Below are 19,531 nucleotides of genomic sequence, written 5' to 3' on the forward strand. Positions count from 1 at the left end.
CCTGTAAGAGCTGTGCACTGGGTAAGAGAGAGGTACAAGCACTCAGCTGCTCCGTGCTGGGGAGGAGGAGCTGCCCTGATCCACACCATGCACCCATGCCCTGCTGCACCGACCCAGCCTTGGACAGGTTTCTTCCTCTCTGTTCTTTTTTGGCTGAGTCACCTTACTTGACTTGCTTCCACTGCTCCGTGCCCATGCCAAGGATTTTCATTTCCCATCTGCAGGGAAGGAGGATCTTGGAAGGTTAGGAAGAGCCAATGTGAATTTCCCCAGTCAATGCCTGGAGAGTGTGAAATGCTGGCACTGCTCTCAGCATCTCCCGGGTGACCGGTGGCACCTCCGTGGCTGGAGGACCTGAGGACAAGCCAAAGGACCAAGGTCCTTCAAGGCTGGAGGACCAAAGGCTACCCAAACCTGGCTGCAGAGGTGACCCTTCCTGCTCCACTACCCCTGCTTCAGCCCATGGCTTCTTCAGCCAGGTGGGGCAGCCAGGATGGGTGTGTGGCAGAGGTCCTGCTGCTGGGATACAGCTGCCTCCCAAATCCCCTCAGCCACATCTCCCAGGTGCACCAGAACACCACCATGTCCCCTTCACACCTTTTACAGCCCCATCCTAGGAACATCTCCCAAACAGGCACCAGCAGTGAAGCAATAGCCAGTTGGTTTCTCCACTGACAGCTTTCATTCTAAATCTGGATCAAGCCTTCAGCTCCAACAGTTCCTGCTCGATCCGATCTCAAGGCCAAGGTGGATGCCACAACTGTGACTTGAATTCCTGCTTCCACACCACAGCCTTTCATCTTTGCTCCCAGGGTGCATCTCAGTCTGTGAGCCAAACCCCTTTGTGTCCTTCATTTTAAAAAGCTTTGGTCCTTCTTCTGGCATCCCACTTCCAGGAGGCAGGGAAGGATCCTCTCATCCAGCCACTGCATTTAAGGCTTCCTATTGTACCTAACCCAGAAACCTCTTATCTCATCCTGGTGAACAAAAATCCAGAATATTCCTGTGGGCTGGAGCCAAGAAAGAGCCATAACCCTTTCCTCTGCCTAGAGTCAGGATGTTCCCAAGCAAGGAAGATGAGGCTGAGCTCCCACAAGATGCTGAGCCAAGCCAACAGCCCAGCTCCCTTCTTCCCCCAGTCTCTTCCATGAGTACATTCCATTTATTCATCCCACAGAAATTTAGGAAGCCCCACTCTCAGTGGAGATGCTGCCATCAAGACACCAAACAGGTCTGCCTCTGTTACATTGTCCAAAGCTGCCCAAATTTAAGTGCCAAAACCTAATTTCTCACTGTTTCTGCTGTGAAAAGTCAGTTGTGTTACTCTACTGTCTCAAAAGCCAGAAGTTTAGGAGACAGAGAAAAAATTTATTCCCAACTACTCCACCCCACAGGCAGCCTATCATCACTTCAGTAAACCTGAGCTTGGAATAAAAGCCCAAACCTAGAGCTGGTGTGGCAGAGGGAGAGGACAGAGCATTTCCTGTCATATTGTTCAGATTGGACAGGGCTTGGTGTCACTGGCTCTAGTGGGAGGTGTGTTTCACCCCAGGGCAGCGAATGAGATGAACTTTATGGTCACTCCCAACCCCAACCAGTCTGGGATTCTGTGATCCCCAGTAGAGACAATCTCCAACAGCAGTTTTTCAAATAAAAGGTCAGTTCAGAGTGAAACCATGCTCCCTCTCTTCCAGAGACCAAGAATCAAACCCAGCCAGGAGTCTGCTGGGGGATGTCCCTTCTTAAATTCAACAGCACTCATCTCTCTCATATTGGGGGTGTTTAATAAGATAGGTGCTGGTACTCCAGCTTTACACTGCCTCTACCTGGAAGCAACCTGGCATTTAGAAGGTGGATACAACAAACACAGTCCAGAGACTAGACTGTCCCTCAAAAAGGAGCAAACCTGCCCTTCTCCAATCCTGCAGATGACCAGAGAAGCTCAAAAGAGAGAGGTTATGCAATGCAACCACAGTGTGAAAAAAAGATTCAGCCTCCTTTCAGACCTTCTGCCACCTTGTAGTCAGCAGGCAACAAGGGAGGTGGGAGGCCAGTGGGCTCTGTGGGCTGCAAACAGCTGATGTGGCTCACCAAGAGCTGCTCCTCCCACTGCTTCACACCAACACCCCACAGACACACTCTCCACACAGCCTCCACACAACCACTGCCCCCCTTGCTCGTCCCACCTCTCCAGCTGGGCTTCACTTTGCTGCTAACAGGTCTGGAAGACCCCAGCTGTGAGGAGATTAGGTGGGAGGGAAGAGAAAAGCAGATCTCAAGGCAGCTTAACACCTGCAGGAAGAGCTCGAGGTTAAAGGAAGGTGGAAAAGGGAGCTGAGCCCTGGGCTCCTCCAAAAACCGGCCACCAGACTCACCCTCACGCCAGAGCCAGCGCTTTGAACACGTATTAAGTGGCTATCAGATGTCCCCAACAGCCACCCAGCTCAAGCTGCAAGCAGGGATAATTGCTAATGAATGTTCCCTACACTTTGTTTTCACCATCCCTCGTCTCCCATCACCAGCTTGTCACCACCAGGAATAGCAGCAGGGCTGCCAGCCTCCCGCTCCACAGCCCACAGCAAAAGAGCAAAGGAGGGGACGAGCCAGCTCAGAGCCAGCAGAGACACAAACCCACCTTCTCTGACATCTGAGAAAAAAAAATCCTGCTATATTTTTCCCCCCCCCACACCAATCTGTTACACTTTTTCCTTTCCCAATTTAGGTAAAGCCTGCAGCAGGATGCTGGGGCCATGCAGGCTCACCCAGCATTCCTGGTACTAATGCAGCATTTGGGACCCTTTTCTCATCCTGATTGCATCTCCACAGGAGAAAAAAACCATCCCAAACCCCTCAATTCCTGCACCTCTCCCCAATAAGCTGCACTGGCTTGAACCCAACTGCTGTGACCCAAAGGCAGGGGAATGGAAAGAGCAGAAGGAAAACGTCCTGGGGGGAAGCCAAACCATCACTAACGAGATGAGCTCTGCTCTGGTGCATCCGAGGCAGGAACAAAGGCACCGCGTGCACGGAGCAGCAGCTCTGCACAGCACAAAGCCCCAGCGCACTCAGCAGCTTCTCTAGCGACCCTCCAGGAGCATTCTTGCTCTCATTAAGGCCTGGGGACACAAAGGGGTGGGAACAGTCCTGGTTTCACACACGCCAGCCAGCCTGTGGAGCCCTGCAATGCAGCCTGAGCTTTCCTTGCCATGGGAGTGCACATCGCAGTTAGCCAGAGCGTGGCAGAGAATTGCACGCTGGAACCTGTGGTCCTTCCCCTGGTCACTGCCACTCTCTCCATCTTACAGCTGCTGGGGACACCAGCAGCCAGGAGGTGCTTGAGATCCTCTGCAAGGTTCATGATGGAAAGGGGTGAATCATTTTCCTGGCATGGCTCCTCAGTGAACAACAGGGAAAACACAGCTCGCTCTGCCAGGCAGTGCCGGGCCAGGACACTCGCTCCAGCCTTCCTTTCCCTGCTGCTCTCCAAGAGCCTTGAAATAAAAGAGACAGCACTGGAAAGCAATGCTGTCTGGAAAGAATAAAAGCAAGCAGACCCCATGTGCTGGCAAGAGAGTTCACCATAAAATACATTCAAAGAGGAAAAAAATCACCCTGGTGGAGGCAGCATCTCCTCTGACAGAGCGGGGCTGCTGGATCCAGCAGTGGCAATAAATCAGCACCCCCCAGCAGGCAGAAACACACACTGGGCTCGTCCTGGCTGTTGGAGACACCCCTTGGCCACGTGCAAAAAGAGGAGTGGGATGCAAGGGATCCCCTGGGAGCCCAACTTCCTTCACCCTGTTTTCTTGGTGATTTGTGGGAGAGGCGGATCTGCTCTTCTTTCATGCCTCATAAGCTTCATCGCTGTCAGAGACACGTAACAGGTAATTAACTACTAAACAGCCATTTTCTCCTCCTCTCCGGAGGGAAATTGCTCACCATCCAGCTAGAAAATGTTTCTTCAGTGGTTTGCAAGAGGGAAAAGAAAATGGGCAGCTTTTTGGGAGGGATGGGGGTACTGCAGCCAAATAAGGGCCCTTGCAGCAATGCCTGCACCAGAAACACACGGATCCAGGAGAAATGAAGCCATCAAATCTGAGAGATAATGCTTAATTGGATGTGGGTGCCACTGTGCCCAAGCCACATTTGGCCTGTCACTTTTCCAAGGAGAGTGGTTTAGGAGCATCAGCTCCCTGTCATTTGTTCTGACAGCAGTGGTCTCCATCATCTCTTTACAAGGGTGTTCCCTTTGGGGAATTATCCAGCCAATTCTCTCAACACAGCCTTCACCCTGAGTGCCCCAGGGCACATTCACCCAAAGGTGACACCCAACTGCAAACAGCAGATCCAGGTTTACCACCACTGTGTCACCTCGTGATTCAGCCCTCCAGTCCTGAAAAGCACTTGCAGAGCACCAAGTGCTTCACTCTGAGTTTTGATCACCCTCATGACACAGTCTTGCATCACACTTCCAACTCCAAGCACATTGTCAAGCACCATTTTTTAAGGTCATATGCCAACCAGCCTTTGGCCCATGAGAAATGTAACATTTTCCTAAACAGAAACCCTAAGCGCATCCAAGTTTCTAGAAATGCCAAATTTTCTAGCTCGAGGCAGAAACATCCAGAACATGCACCCAAAGAACACTACAAGCTGTCCTTGGCCATGGAAGAGCTCAGGGATGCAGCAGAGCTGCTCCACAGAGGCTGTGTCAGCAAAGGGATGCACGTTGATGTTCAATTCAAATCAACAGAACACGAAAAGAAGGGAAAAAAAGTAGGATCACAAAGAAATCCAAACAAAAGCCGTCAGCCAAACTTTTGTTTGAAAGCCTGTCAGGTCTAGACTGCAACGTGTGAGGAAGGAACAGCTCGAAACCACAGCTGCTAATGGTTATGGATTTGGCAATCAAAATGTCTTTGTTAAAAAAAAAAGGAGAAAAAAAGTTAACTGCCTGACTATTGAGGCTACAAACCGCAGCCTTGATGCATTGTTGCAGTCAACATCCTCCCTGCTGTTCCTGAGCGCTTACAGCTGCTGCTGGCAGCTCGTGTGCTGGCACATGCTCCCTGCACCAGGATGCACAAGGAATTTTGTGAGCCTGCCTTCCTTTCCCCTTCTTCCCACCACAATGCCTGGCAGCCCTGGGCTGCTCTGCCCCTCGCATGCCTGGCTGGTAGAACCAGATGCAGGCGCAGCAGGCTGGGATCGCCGCGGGATCCTTCCCTGGAGGGGCGGATCCATCCCCATCCGGCGGCTGCTCCCCGCCTCCAGCCCAGAGCCCGGCTCCCATCGAGGTGTCTCTACACCACGGGCTGTACTTTGATTTGAAGGGCAGGGGAAGCAATTAAAACATAGTAAGTAATAAGAGGACTTTGAAATGTAGATTTAAAATGCAGCCTTGTGCTGGTGCACTCCGAGCTGTCTGCCAGGGCTCCGGAGGGCTCGGCAGCTGCACAGCCCAGCTCTCCCTGAACCGGCAGTGCAGGACCTACAGCCACCAACACCCTCCTGCCCTCGCATCCCAGCCCAGGACAAAACCCGCCCATGGTAAGCTCTGGAAAGGCTGGAGATATTTATAGGGTGCCTGACAACCAGTTCACGAGAAACTGGGAGGACTTGGAATAATGTTTGGGAAGGTACTAGGCTGAAAGGGCTGTTTGCATGCCCCTGTGCCAAGGGACAGCAGGGGCAGGGCTAAACGCAGCCCCATCACCTGCACCATCAGCAAGGAGAAGGGAAAAGCAACAGAGAGGAGGAGCTGAGGGGAACCAGAGTACCTCAGCTGGCTACATACAGTCAGACTTCAAGCAGCTTCACAAAGTCCTTTCACAGTCAGAGCTGGGAAGAACAGGGGTAGGACGTGCAACCAAGCCGGAAAACCCAAATGCTGGGAACACAGCCCTGCCCCTGCCCTGGCTCACTTGGGCAGCTGCCTCTCCCCATGCTGACCCTTGCTGCTGCTCCCCAAGGAGGAATGATACCAGCACCTGCCCCCAGGACTGATTCAACCCCTCAAAAGGGATGGGATCTCTCACAGGACCAGGAAATGCATTGGAGCAACCGGTCTGTTCAGGGTTAGGAAATCAGTGACACACCAACAAAAGCTGAAGCAAGCAGAGTCCTTGGGCACTCTGCATCTACTGTGGGGGTTGCATTCTGCAGCTGACACATCATTTGGGGTCACTATGGAAAGGGTGGTCACAGCCCAACCTGGATGGGAAGGCAGTGGGGCACCTGACCTGGGGTGCCAGGTCAGTTGTATCTAACCCTCAGTTTCAGGATTAAATAAAACCCAAACACTGAGAAGGCAGCAAGTATCAGTGACCACATCTGAGAGAGGGAAAAGGCCCTGCCAGCTCATGAGTAGTTTGCTGAAATGGTAGCAGAGGCAAAGTCCACAGTCATCATTAATTAAGTCATATGCTTCAGCCTTGGCTTCGCTTTCTCCCTTGGGTCTAGGAAACCAGAGGAGAGGGCAAGCAGGCCTCTATCATTCGATTTCTTTGGCATGCTAATGCATTCCTAAATTAATCATCATCAAGTGACAATCTCTCCTTCATCTTAACAGCCTGAGCAGTGACCTGAGCAAACCTGCTGGCTTATGCAAGGCAGCTGGAGCCTCAGAAGAGCCTCTGATGAAAACCAAAGCACTTCCCATATGGAAAAACTCCCCCATCTCTTACCGTCTCTAATTCAAACCAGCTGCATTCCTGCTCTGCTCCCAGAACCACAAATCGGGGGATTTTGTGGGGTGAGAACCCGAATTAAAGAGATGCATCACCCTGTGAGCCAGCCTAATGCCTGACACCACTGGATCTGGCATCTGGCTACACAGAAAAGACAAATTCAGCTCTGGAGAATGCAGGGCCCTGTAAAGTTCAAAGGCCTTTCGTGGATTGCAATCATTAACAACCACCTAGACTGCTCCAGAAGGAAGGATATCTGACCTAGCTAAAAATCCTCCACTGGGAGAGGTGCCTCAGGAATGAGAAGGCAAATATCCTGGTGGTGGAGGCAAGGAAGGGGCCAGGACAGCCACAGCACCACACAAACAGGCATTTGTCTCACTCGGAGCCTGCACTAGGAAACCCTTCCCTCAGGGACCAGGTCCTCATAAAAAGTCTCTATGCATTTATACTGTTCTTAGAAGCACACATCAATGTCTATGTTTGTGTTTCTCCCTCCCATTAACTCCTTAGGAAAATACTCCCAGAGGGCTATTGTTCCTTTATTTGGAGATAATCTAAACAGGCACCTTCTGGAGTCTAAATATAGAAAGTCCCTACCCTTCTTCACTCCTATTTGAGAATCTAAACCAAGTTCTGTACACTGGGCACCTGAGTTCATTTTTTTTGTTGCTCTTTTCACCAGGGAGGGAAGAGGAGGCCAAAAGTTTAAACCCAAATTTCCTGAGTGGGAAAGCTGGAGCCTATTTAAATGATAGTTGTAATCTCGTGGCACAAAAATAGCTTCTACATGTTCCCTGAGCAGATTTAGGACACTAAGTGATCACCTAGAAATGAAAAATAAACACTTAACTCCCATCAAACATAATTAGCCAATATTTCAGCCTGGTATAATAACTCCATCCAGGCACTGGCACTCGAAATAAGCCAAACACACCTATCAACCACCAAAACAGCAGCAGGAAACACTCTTTTTCCAGTTAAATAGCCTCTCAGATCAAAGCCATTAGCAAAAGGAACATGGACTTCAGAGCACATGGAAATGGCATCAATGTAAACACTTCCCTGCTGGCTTTAGTGCTGTGCCAAGGCCTGCCTGCCCCATCCCACAGATCCCAAGTGGGCACTGCTGAAGTCACTGACACCTCCTGCAGGAAAACAAGGGCAGCTCCTTGCTCTGCTCAAGGTGTCACTGACGTCAGCCCCGGAGCAAGGAAAAGCCTCAGTGAACACTTGGATCTCCAAGGGGGAAAAAAGTTTCCAGGTCACCTCTAGCTGAAAAGTGTAACAAAGGAATCATTCTGGTCTTGAGCAGGGATTTTTGGGTTGCTGCCAGGAAGAGAAGGAAATGAGCCCAGAATGTGCTCTGAGGAGGGGCAAGATGTGCAAAGCTCAACTGGAAATCCTGAGATTTCAGAGGGATCTGCAGGCACCAGGCAAGCAGGGCTGAGTTCAGGCTGCAGCTCCTGCTGCAGTTCCCTGCAAACAGAACAAGTGACACTGAACACCTGGGCTGGACCCTCCTGCCTGCACACAACTTCTGCTGCCAGAGCAGCTTCAAGCCAAAGATCACAGCTCTGAGCAGCAAGATGTGGTGTAAATAACCTCTGACTGGAAGAATTGCTTTATTTTTCACGTGGGAAAGAGACCCAGAGGAGCAGATCTAACTAGTTCATGCAATAAGCAGCATAACTGGGATTAGGGTACCTGACGTGCCACTGATCCTAATCACAAGGACATCTCTGCTCTTCCTCTGCTCCCTGCCAGCTCCAGCACTACAGATCCTGTTCCATCATCACTTCCCACACGTCCTCAGGATCTGCAAACCATCTCAACAACGTCAGCTGGGCCTCAAACGCTGCAGGTAGGGCAGAGGAAGGTAGGGACCGCCCCCTCTCAGTGGTGATGAAAGGCCAGGCTTACATGAGCAGCAAAAATGTGGTTAAATAACCCCTCCCTGGTCATAACGCAAAAGCTCTGGCAGGGAATGGGTCTGACTGTGCTGGGGCAGCGTTGCTTAATTTTGGTTTTTTGAGCTCAAGTGTAAAAAAAAAAACATTAAATGAGGATAATGATAGAAAAATACCAGCGGGGTGCCACAACATCTTCATTAGCAACTTGAGAGAGGATGCAAACAGCAGGGAAATTAAATCTGCAGACAGTGCTAAACAGGGAGTGGGTGACAGCAGTGAAAGGGCTGAGAGGTAATGGGAGAGTTACAGAGCAGACAGACCACAAAGCCATGGAACCACAGACTGGATAAAGTTGGAAAGGACCTTAAAGCTCATCCCATTCCACCCCCTGCTATGGGCGGGGACACCTTCCACGAGACCAGGGTGCTCCAAGCCCCCCATTCAACCCAGCCTTGGACACTTCCAGGGATCCAGGGGCAGCCACAGCTGCTCTGGGCACCCTGTGCCAGGGCCTGCCCACCCTCACAGGGAACAATTAATTCCTTCCCAATATCCCATCTAACCCTGCTCTCTGGCACTGGGAAGCCATTTCCCTATACCATGGCACTCCTTGTCCCAGTCCCTCTCCAGCTCTCCTGGAGCCCCTTTAGGCACTGGAGAGGACTCCAAGGCCTCCTCAGAGCCTTCTCTTCTCCAAGCTGAACACCCCCAGGATGAAGAAAAACAGACCTAAGACCAGGAAGAGTCTCCCTTGCCTATGGGAACAAATAGTCACAAGAGTCAAACCAAACTTTTGTGGCTGCCAAAAAACACTGGATCACCACCAAAACACCGTGAGCAAGCCAAGAACTATTTCATCCTCGGGAGGTTGGTATAACCTGCAAGTGAGGCTCACCCTGCACTTGTGAAATGATTTCTTCTGGAACATGCAGGAGCCTCGAACAGGAGGTGGTGAGGAGGAGAGGTGTGAGTCAAAGCACAGCGCCTGGAAAAGCTCCACCAGAGCTCAATCCCTGAGAGGTCTCTGCTCTGCATCACCTCCCCTCGCCTGCTCACACATTCCTTGAAAATACCCAATGTTTCTGCACGCCCTAAGTGGTGAAAAAGCATCATGTTCCTTGCCTTTCTGCCTGAGCTACAAGGAATCTTTGCACACTGGGAAATGGCTGGATCACAGTGCTGACACTGCTGATGAACCCAGGCTGAAACACCCACGTGAGCAACAGGAATTTCTTACTCCTGGCGAGACCCAACTCAGATTTCTGAGCTTTGTCATCTTGCTGACAATTGCAATTAAATTCAGCTCAGCTTCCTTCAGATGCACTTGCTGCTCCTGAGAGCCCAAAAAACCAGACATTTCCTCAGAAAGCAACTGCAGAAAGGTTCACATCTCTGGATTTTAGCTCACAAGCGAGGGAAATTACCACTGCTTAAAGGAATCCTGGGAAAAAGAGACAAAACCACCAGAAAAAGGCAGGAAATTAGGGAATATAAGCAGTTTGGAATATGGGAACAGCAAAAAGGCAGAGAATTGCCACAGCATTGAGGAGAAAGGGAAATCTGCCACTAACAGGTTGGATAATGGTGCTCCTGGAATACACTGCTCTGCCTCCAGCCCCTCTGCAGCCAAGCAGTGCCCACAAACTGGGAGGGATTTCCAGAGAATGTGGCTAATTGTGAAGGTCCTCCCTGGGAAGACTCAAGCTAGCTACCCACAGCACAATTCCCAGATCAGAGATGCTGTCACAGCCATTTTACCAATGCCTGAACCATCCACAAAGCAAGAGGAGGGATTGTGACAAACAGAAAAGTACTTGAAAGAGACCAAGATCTATTTTCCACCACTGGTACAGACAGCAGGAGATGGACAGGAACCTACACTGAAGCTCAAATTGCAAATTAGTGGATGCTACAAAAGAAAATCCCTACAATGGCCTCGTGCCCCTTCCTCTCCCTCTCCCATGGCTTGTTCCCATACAAAGCCAAATATTCCTGTAGGTTTCATGGTATTCCAGTCCCAAGGCTCCCTCTGCTGCTCATGCTCTAACTTCTCTGCCTTCCTCCTGTGATTAAGAGACACAACTTCATCAGAAATACATTGCCTCATCAGAAATACATTTCCAGGCATCTCTCCCAGGTAAAAACCTCACAGGGTTTGGGAAAGGCAGAGGAGCACTTCCTGAAAAACAGCCCCAACCCCTGCTGCCTCTCCAGCTCTTCACAGCAAGATCATCCTGGTGCATTCCTTCCCAAGGAACTCATTTATTCCACCTCACAAGATGGTCGTGGTTCACTACCAAGCCCTATATGGTTTGGTGATTCCCACCAGACCAAACCTGACATGCACAAGGGGCAGTGCAGTGAGCAGGGATGAAATGGGATCAGGAACAGCCGTGCTGGGCTTGGTGCTAAGTGCAGGTTTTATAAGTCCATAAAACACAGCTCAAGGAAAACTCCTGCCCCACATTTTGGGAGCAGGGAGTCAGTCACAGGTCTCAGAAGGTCTCTAGTCCAACTTCCCAATCAAAGCAGGGCCATTGAATTCAGGTGAGGCTGCCCACAGCTTTGTCCTCTTGGGTCTTTAAAACTTTCCCAGGTCAAGACTGTTCAGCCCCTTGGGCAGTGCCTCCCCCATTGCTGGGCCATCCTTATGGTAATTTGTTTCCTTAAGCCACATTGAACCGTCCCCTTTCAATTTATGACCCTCCTGCCTTGTATGTGAGCACAGAGCCCAGCTCTGTCTCCCAACAACCTCCTTGCAGGAAGGGAGGATCTCTGTGTCTCCTGCCTCTCCTCACAGGGCTCCAGCCCCTAACCACCCTTGTGGTCTCCATGGGATTTGCTCCAGTTTTTCAACAATTTTATGGTGACCCAAGTATTCTAGATGTGGTTTAACCAATACATAGAGTTACCAGTTTCTACTGGTTATGACTCCTCTGGGATTTGTGCCTACTCCAGGACAGCAGGTTAATAGATACTCTCCATTCTATCTATTGGATGCAAGAAGGCCATGGGGTTAGTAAAGCATGAGTTTATTATTAGGTAAATCCACACTTGCTATTCCTAATGTCCCCTTCCTCCATGTGCCCAAAACTGGCTTCCAAGAGCAATCTCTCTATGAGGTTCCCAGAGACCAAGGTGAAACCAACTGGCCTGAAGTGTCCAGATCTCCTTCCTTCCCTTTCCAACTACAGCTGCAACAGTTACAAAGAGTCCTCTCCTGGTTTCCATAACCATCCCAAGCTAAGAGTGGCCTCACAAGGCCACCTGCCAATGCTCTCAGCACATCTGGAACACACATCATCACCCATAGACTTTGATCAGTTGAGATTTCTCAAGACTCCTGATCCCAGCCTTGCTTCACTACAGGTAGTCCTGTGGCTCTCCTGTCCATGCTCCCTGGTGGGAAAGAGCTCACCTTTCCATGGCTGCATCTCCAGGTCACTCAGTGCCCAAAAAGGGCACAACACTCACCAGCTAGGCCAGTGTGACATCACCAGTGAGGCCACTGGGACCTCCAGCTCCTGTAAGAAGCACCAGGCAGATGCAGCAGCTCTGGTCCATGATCCCTCCTACACCAGGGCAGTCAGTGTCACTGGCACCACAGGGCAGGGACAAGGTCCCAAGGCACAGCACCACCACTGGGGCAGAGTTGTCCATGTTTCCATACTGTCCTGAATTGCCAGGCCCCCTCATGTCCTCTGCCACAGAAATCCCTGCAGTAACTTGTGTCTTCTCAACACAATCTAAAATTTCCACTCAATGTCTTCTCCAGGGGCAAGTTCCACCACTTTAAAAACCTGGTGGTTACTGCAAGCATGGAAAGGTTCATTTCTGTACTCACCTGCTCCTGAAATTGTTCCTGTGATAAACAATCAGTCACGTCCACACAGCCCAGGAGGCATCCTGAGGGATAATCACTTGGAAATTCCACATCTGCAGCAAAGAAACAGCTCTTCAGGGAGCCCATATTCCCACACACAGCTGGGGTCTTCCAATCCCCAAGTGCCCTTCCCTCTCTCTCCTCCAGGCACCTCTATTTTTTGATGCACAAGAACACATACGGCAATTTTAGCACTTTTTTTTGGTGCCTTTTCCAGGTCAGGATCTTCTTCCTGAAGGATTAGGGCTGGGACATTTAATTTTATGTATAGCACTCCCTACTCAGCAGAGAGGGATATCTGACACTGCTCATTATGTGGCTCAATGTACCAAATCACTCCAAGAACCAAGGAGAGGAGTTCACCTTTCCTGTGCAGCATTCTGTAGGTGGCCTCCAGTTCTGAGATTTCCTGAGGGGAAGGTCTTTTAGCAGTAGCTGCAATCCATAACCTCCCTCGATGAGATGTGTACCAGGTCCTGCCCTCCACCCTAAAAAATAGAGGAAAAGGTAGGACTAAAACTTCAGGAGAAATCACCCACATTTTCATTCAAACATAGTCAATTCCTGCTGCTAAGCTTTGCCCTGATTATTCCAACTCAAGCAATGTGTCAGAACCACAAAGAAAAGCTGAGATAGGCAAAAAACAATGTCACAAATAAAGCAGAGTGTGTCCTCAGGGCTTTAGAGGACATCAATCCCCAGCAGGGCCTGCAGAAAACATACACAGGACAATCTGCTCACAGAAGTCCCTCACAAGCTCCCAAAGTCACACAGAAAAGTCAAGGGAGCAATAAGGGATTAGGTCTTTGCATGGAACTGTTGTCTGGAGATCCTGGAATTCTGCAGCTCCACCAGAGTGGCTGGAGCATCCCCAGAACACCTGGATGAACAATCCTGGCACATTAAGATTTACAGCATCCTTAGTTTGGGAAGTGAAAAAGCTTTGGTCTCCAAAATGAGAAATGTGGTGAAGGGAAAAAAAGGCTAAAGGAGATTCTTTGTTCATTATTAAAAGTAGCAGCTCCTTTTTGTAACCCAATTCCCAGCCCAGGAGGGTGAGGTAGTGGCAAGGGTTGGGTTTCTTTTAAACAAAGCCTGGTGCCACTGTTGCCTTCTTTATGCTGAACAAAAACCCCAGAAGAACATATTTCAAGTGATTACCTTATTTGCTTTTCAAATTCCACACAGGAACACCCCAACTATAGCAGTGAAATTTCAGCCTCTCTCTACACTCATTCACCCACTGTGAAGAAATTTGTCCCTTACAGTTGAGGTACTATCCCAAAAAAGAAGATTCTCCAGCTCCTCGACACACTGGAAGAGGAAGCACAACTTCCACACCTGGAGCTATCACAGGTATCAGTCATTGCACAGGACCACAGAGATCCTCTGAGGAACACAACCTCCCACCTCCCCTGTGGAGCAGGAGCAGCCTGGGACACCTTCACCTTTTGATTCCTCTCACAAGCAAGGAAGCCCAAGGTTGGTGCAGGCTGAGGCACCAACCATCATCCGAGATCTCCTGCAGCTCCCGGTCCTGAATCCGCAGCCGGCTCCGCTCCGAGCCACACTCACTTCCAGCCTCCATGGAATGAACACTTTTCCTTTGTGGGAGCAAACCAGTTTGGTCCACCCACTTGAGAGTGTTCAAAAGAAACAGGAAAAAGGTTAGCACCTCTCCAGGAGTAATGTGTGCAAATCCTATCTGAAGTTTTCCTTCATTACCCTTATGCTCTTTGGAAAATGGGAATCTGGCAGAAAAGGCTTCAAAAAATAGAGGTGAAACGGTGACACAGCCTTAGGCTGACTCTCAGAAACTCTTCTGCATGCCTGAAAAGGAGGCAGGATGCTAAACTCCAGTAAACAAACCCACCAGGAGCAGGGCATTGTCAAAGCTTCTCTATCCCAGACTGAGATGGCCAGTGAGGGACATGGGGGAGGAAAGAGGGGGTGAGAAACAAGGGGAAACAGGGGGAATGGCTTCCCACTGGCAGAGGGCAGGGTTAGATCGGATATCAGGGAGAAATTATTTACTGTGAGAGCTGTGAGATGCTGAAACAGGTTGTCTAGAGAAGTCACCCCACCTCTGAAAGTGTTCTTGGCCAGGTTGGTCTGGTGAAAGGTGTCCCTCCCATGGCAGGGGATGGAATGAGAGGTCTTTAAAATCCCTTTCAACCCAAACCATCCTGTGATCTTTTCCCCAAAAGATCCCCTTCTACAGACATGCTGGAATTGACAATTCTCAAGCTCAACTCCCCAAATGAGTCACTACTCTGGAATAAACCACAGAAGCCCCACTGACCAAAGGAGCAGGCTGGAGGAGACGGGGATTCACCAAAAGCCCAGAGTTTGGTGTCATCTCTGCCCCAGGGCTCCTGGCTGGCTCGCTCAGTGCACCACAGCTCATGGCTGCAATGGTCTCATCCAGTCTGCAAGCACAAATGAGAGGGATGAACATTCCCTGCTTCCCCTGAGAACATCTCCCTTCTCCCCACACACTCTGACTCAAAGCATTTTTGCCCCATTCCCCCCAACTAAATGACTTCCCAGCTCGATCTGATTTCCAGTCTGAGCAGTCACTGCTCTCTAGTGCAGAAACTCAGCTTGGTGTGAATTTGAGCTCAAGTGGCTCTGTTGGGACAGGCCTTCTGAAACACCTCTTTCAAAGGCAGCTTTAACAGGCGTGTCAGACCACTCTCCATAAGGATTTGCACCTCCTTGCTCTCGGGCACGCTGCCAGCCCTCACTCACTTGCTGTGGTACTCAGCCATGTTGTTGTCTTCCTCCAAGATCTGCCTGCCAGCGAAGTCGATGGTGATTTTCTTGGCCAGCCGGGAGGCGTGGCGCAGCTCCCGCAGCTCCTGCTCCCTCTTCTGGAGCGCTTCCCTCTCCTGCTTGGAGAGCCACTGGTTGGAGTCCGTGGCAAAGTAATCCGACTCGTCATCAATGACCTGGGTCCGACGCACGCTGGGAGAGCAACCCCCACAGGAAAAGATGAGCATGGCAGGGCCTCAAACCCACCCTCCAAACTGTGCAGCCCCACGTTTCTCTTCACAGAGAAAAGCAAGGCACAATTCTTCCCAAGAATATTCTCATCTCATTTGCTGTGCCTGTGTTTGTGCCAAAGTAGAATGCAATATGGAGATTGTTTACCCAAAGTGATGGATGGGGTTTTGTTTCCTTGGCCTATCAGGGGACTGTGTGTGTTGGGACTGTCTCTGACAGTCATGAGATTCTGTGCAGTGTGTGCAGAGTTGAGTGCTTGGCAGATTCAGTTTAAGTGTAATGTAATAGTGTAATATAATATAGAATAATATAGTATAATAAAGTAATTAATTAGCCTTCTGATAGGATGGAGTCAGATGCATCATTCTCTCCCCCTCGTCAGGGTTGCCTGTGAATTCAATAAATCTGCTCTTTCCCATCCCTCTGGAGAGCTGGACTGTCAGGGACAAAAGGCAAGGACACCCAAAAGGATCCATTCCAGAGACTCACTCCTGTCCCACCCAATGCCACAGTTAAGGTGTCAGTGGCTGTCACTGTGATATTTTATGAAAAATCCCTTTGTCAGGATTTTTCTCCTGAGAAGCCTCAGAAAAGAAATGTAAACAATAATTATCTGATTGCTTGGAATGTGCTCTGGAGGTTGCTCACCAACAGGTGCATCTTGGATTGGTTCCATGTGAATTGTTTTTCCTTAATGACCAATCCCAGTCCAGCTGTGTCAGACTCTGGTCAGTCACGAGTTTTTATTATTTATTCTTGTTTTAGCCTTCTGATGTCTCCTTTCTCTCTTTCTTTAGTATAGGTTGAGTATATAATTTTCTTATAATATAATATCATATCATAACAAATCAGCCTTCTAAGAACTTGGGAGTCAGATTCTCATCTCTCACCTCATCCTGGGTACCCCCAACACCACAACAAGTGGCTGTGGGTTTTAGAAGGAATTCCCAACATTTCTGCTAAAGGCACCTCACCTGCCAGGTCATTCATGCTATTCATGACAGTCTCCCACCTAGTATCTTACCTTGTCCTATCAAACTCCAACAGTTTGTCTTTGTGCTTCACAGCCATCTCCAGGCCTGATTTGAGTCTCGCTTCCTGCTGAGGCAGCAAGCCTTTGCTTATGGCATCCAAATTCCCTGAACTTTCAGCACCTGAGGCACAAAACAAACCACAGCTCAGCAGTCAGTGTGTTAAAGCCATTTGGGTGGGCCAGGCTGCAGAAATGCCCCCTAAACTAAATGCCATGCCAGGAGCTGAAAGTACAGCTTTGCAGCAAGATCAGCATCTTTCTGGGAGGTTGAAGACACCATTTTCCCTCAAGCCCATTTCAAAGACTCCTTCCTCCAAAGAGGAGGAATCATTTAAATATCACAGTGATAAAGTCTGGGAAGTTTAGGGAGAAGCTCTTGGCCTTTGGTTTTCCTTCACCCTTCCCTAACAATTTGGGCAGTCAAAATTTCTCCCATCACCAACCACAGGTCTCAGGCCATAGAATCATGGAATGGTTTGGGTTGAAAAGGACCTTAAACCTCATCTCATTCCACTCCCTGCCATGGTGGGACACCAAGGACACCTTCCACTATCCCAGGGTGCTCCAAGCCCCATCCAACCCGGCCTGGAACACTTCCAGGGATAGAACACCCACAGCTTCTTTGGGAAACCTGTGCCAGAGCCTCACCACCCTCACAGAGAATGATCTCTTTCCAATATCCAATCTAAATTTCTCATCTTTTAGTTTAAAACCATTCCTTCTTGTCCTATCACTATCTGCCCATTAACTAGTCCTTCTCCCTCCTTTTCATAAGCCCTCTAGGCACTGGGAGGGGCTCAAAGGTCTGGAGGCTTTTCTTCTTCAGCAACAACCCCAGCTTTCTTAGGAATCCCCTCCTAAAAGCCAAACCCTTCCCACATGCTGTTACCCCCACAAAGAGCCTCTTGCTCAGGACAGATTCCAGGGAGACCCAGAGCCTTCTGCTGCTGTTTGTGCCTCCCTCAAACAATATCCTGCTCTGACACACCACACCAGCTGTTTCCAGAGATGGAGAAATCTATTCCCAGCAAATGCTCTTCTTTCTTAGACCTCCTGGCAAGGGGCCCAAACCCACCCAACCAACAGGGAATAACAAAAAAAAACATAAAAAAAGGTTTGAACCCAGGCCATGATGGAACAAACCAGTGCATTTCATCACACTGAGAAATGCCTTCATTTCAGGGAAACAATTGCCTGTATTTCCCTTTGGTCAATGATCCACAATCTTTACTCCCAAGACAAACAGCAAACCACATTCCAGCTTTTATCTACACAGAGAACTAAACAAGAGCTGGCAGGGGCATGAGGGAAAGAGACAAAACAGGTAAGAAAAGAGATCCTGAAGTGTGCCAACACTTTTGGAAGGATAGAACAGACTGGCTGGTGCTGTCAAGGACTTCCACTATTGGAAGGATAGAACAGACTGGCTGGTGCTGTCAAGGACTTCCATCCCCCTGCCATCTCCACAGCTCTAAGGAGAAGCCCAGATCTGGAGTAAATATTTCCCCAGTTCCTCAGCAAAGTTTCCAACCAAGAACACCACGACCTTGGCTGTAGTTCAGCTAAACTCAGACAAACATCCCCACAATGCACAAGTCTTTGCTGGGACACTGGGTAGTATTTCCTCTTGCTTTCCTTGGCTCTGTTCCCATTTCTAGCTCCCAAGGTAAGTGTGAAACAAGAAGAGCCATTAGAAAATATTAACCACCACCTCTCTAAGCCCAGCAAATCAGACAGCAGCACTTTATCTTGCACAGCACATTCCACAGGAGACTTATCCTAATTTTCGAGGACTGCTACAACAATCCAGTTCATGGGATTGATTCTGGAAAGCTGAATGAGCAGCCTTGGGGCCTCAGGGAAAGGACACCACACACTGCCATGTGACACTTGCCACTGTCACCTCTGCTGAAGCCTGGGAATGCTGTCTAGGGCTTGCAGGAGGAACCAAGGAACAACTTCCAATCCATCCTTTTAATGCCAGGCAAAGGGCAGCAATGAGGACAAGTGGCTCAGTGAAGTCTGAAGGAAATAATGCACACAAACCATTTGGATTCATTCTATTCCAGGTGTGGAATTGCTACTCACCTGCCATGAGCTTCTTCAGCAGCTTCTGGCTCTTGTTGGAGTCCCGCTGAAGAATGTCCTGCTCTTCTTTAGTGCACACCTGAGGAACAGAAGGAAATGAAGCCTTGAGAAGGACATCACATGGGAAGGATGCCACACCTTGACCATTTCAGAGCCCTGGACAACAGTTCAGGCTGTTTAAAGTGGCAGTGACAGCCCACACCTCCTTCTCTTCATGGGGAGAACCCGGAAGCTTGTTCTTTACTAAAGAGGAAAGTAGAGTTTGGTCTCTCCCTGTTCTGTGGGTGGACATGTTGCTGACTGAGCTCAAAGAACATGAAATGAACTCAAAACCATCCCAGGCAGAATCACAACCCTTAACTCAACAGTTAAGGGTTTGTTTTTTGTTTTTTTTTTCTCTCCTTTTTGGCCACTGGGAGTTAAACTGATCTTTCAAAATAGCAACCAATCTGCTTTAAAACATTTTGCTCTACCCAATTAATATTTTCCTCTCACATGAAGAAGAATTTCCTCAGCCATCAACAGCTCATCCCCTTTCTCCAAAAGGTGCCCTTTGAACTGAATCTGGTATCCCAAAGGATCCATATCACACAGGAGTTGAAAGAAAAGCAGGACACTGCTCCTGACAAGGATATCAGGGCTGTGCCTGGGATGGGTCTGAAGGCTTGCAAAGATTTTGGACACTGTAGTGACACACAGGAGACTGTCAGAAACCAGACAAGCTCCAAAGCCATGTAAATTATGGGGGAAACCTCCTAACAGGTTCTTTCCTTCCCTGATTTAGAATTCTGCAAGAGGAACTGCTATCTGAAGGGCTAAATCAGCCAATTCCTCTGGATCCAAGCAGGGCACAGAATTCACAGAATCACTGGGTTGGAAGAGACCTCAAAGATCACAGAGCCCAACCCATGCCCTAACA

General features: G+C 49.4%; 1 protein-coding gene across 1 annotated transcript in view; it reads right to left on the reverse strand.

Annotated features, from left to right (window-relative positions):
* The window catches only part of TRIP4 (thyroid hormone receptor interactor 4), a 30,139-nt gene that overhangs the window by 5,687 nt on the left and 4,921 nt on the right, over positions 1-19,531 (reverse strand). The window contains exons 5-11 of the mRNA XM_066558822.1: positions 18,613-18,691; positions 16,516-16,645; positions 15,237-15,452; positions 14,788-14,914; positions 13,934-14,121; positions 12,849-12,973; positions 12,447-12,538 (exon numbers count right to left, since the gene is read on the reverse strand). Of these exons, the coding sequence (XP_066414919.1) occupies positions 12,447-12,538; positions 12,849-12,973; positions 13,934-14,121; positions 14,788-14,914; positions 15,237-15,452; positions 16,516-16,645; positions 18,613-18,691 (957 nt within the window). The remainder of the gene's footprint in view (positions 1-12,446; positions 12,539-12,848; positions 12,974-13,933; positions 14,122-14,787; positions 14,915-15,236; positions 15,453-16,515; positions 16,646-18,612; positions 18,692-19,531) is intronic.

The sequence above is a fragment of the Molothrus aeneus genome, chromosome 13 (genome assembly GCF_037042795.1).
Source record: "Molothrus aeneus isolate 106 chromosome 13, BPBGC_Maene_1.0, whole genome shotgun sequence".
Classification (NCBI taxonomy): domain Eukaryota; kingdom Metazoa; phylum Chordata; class Aves; order Passeriformes; family Icteridae; genus Molothrus; species Molothrus aeneus.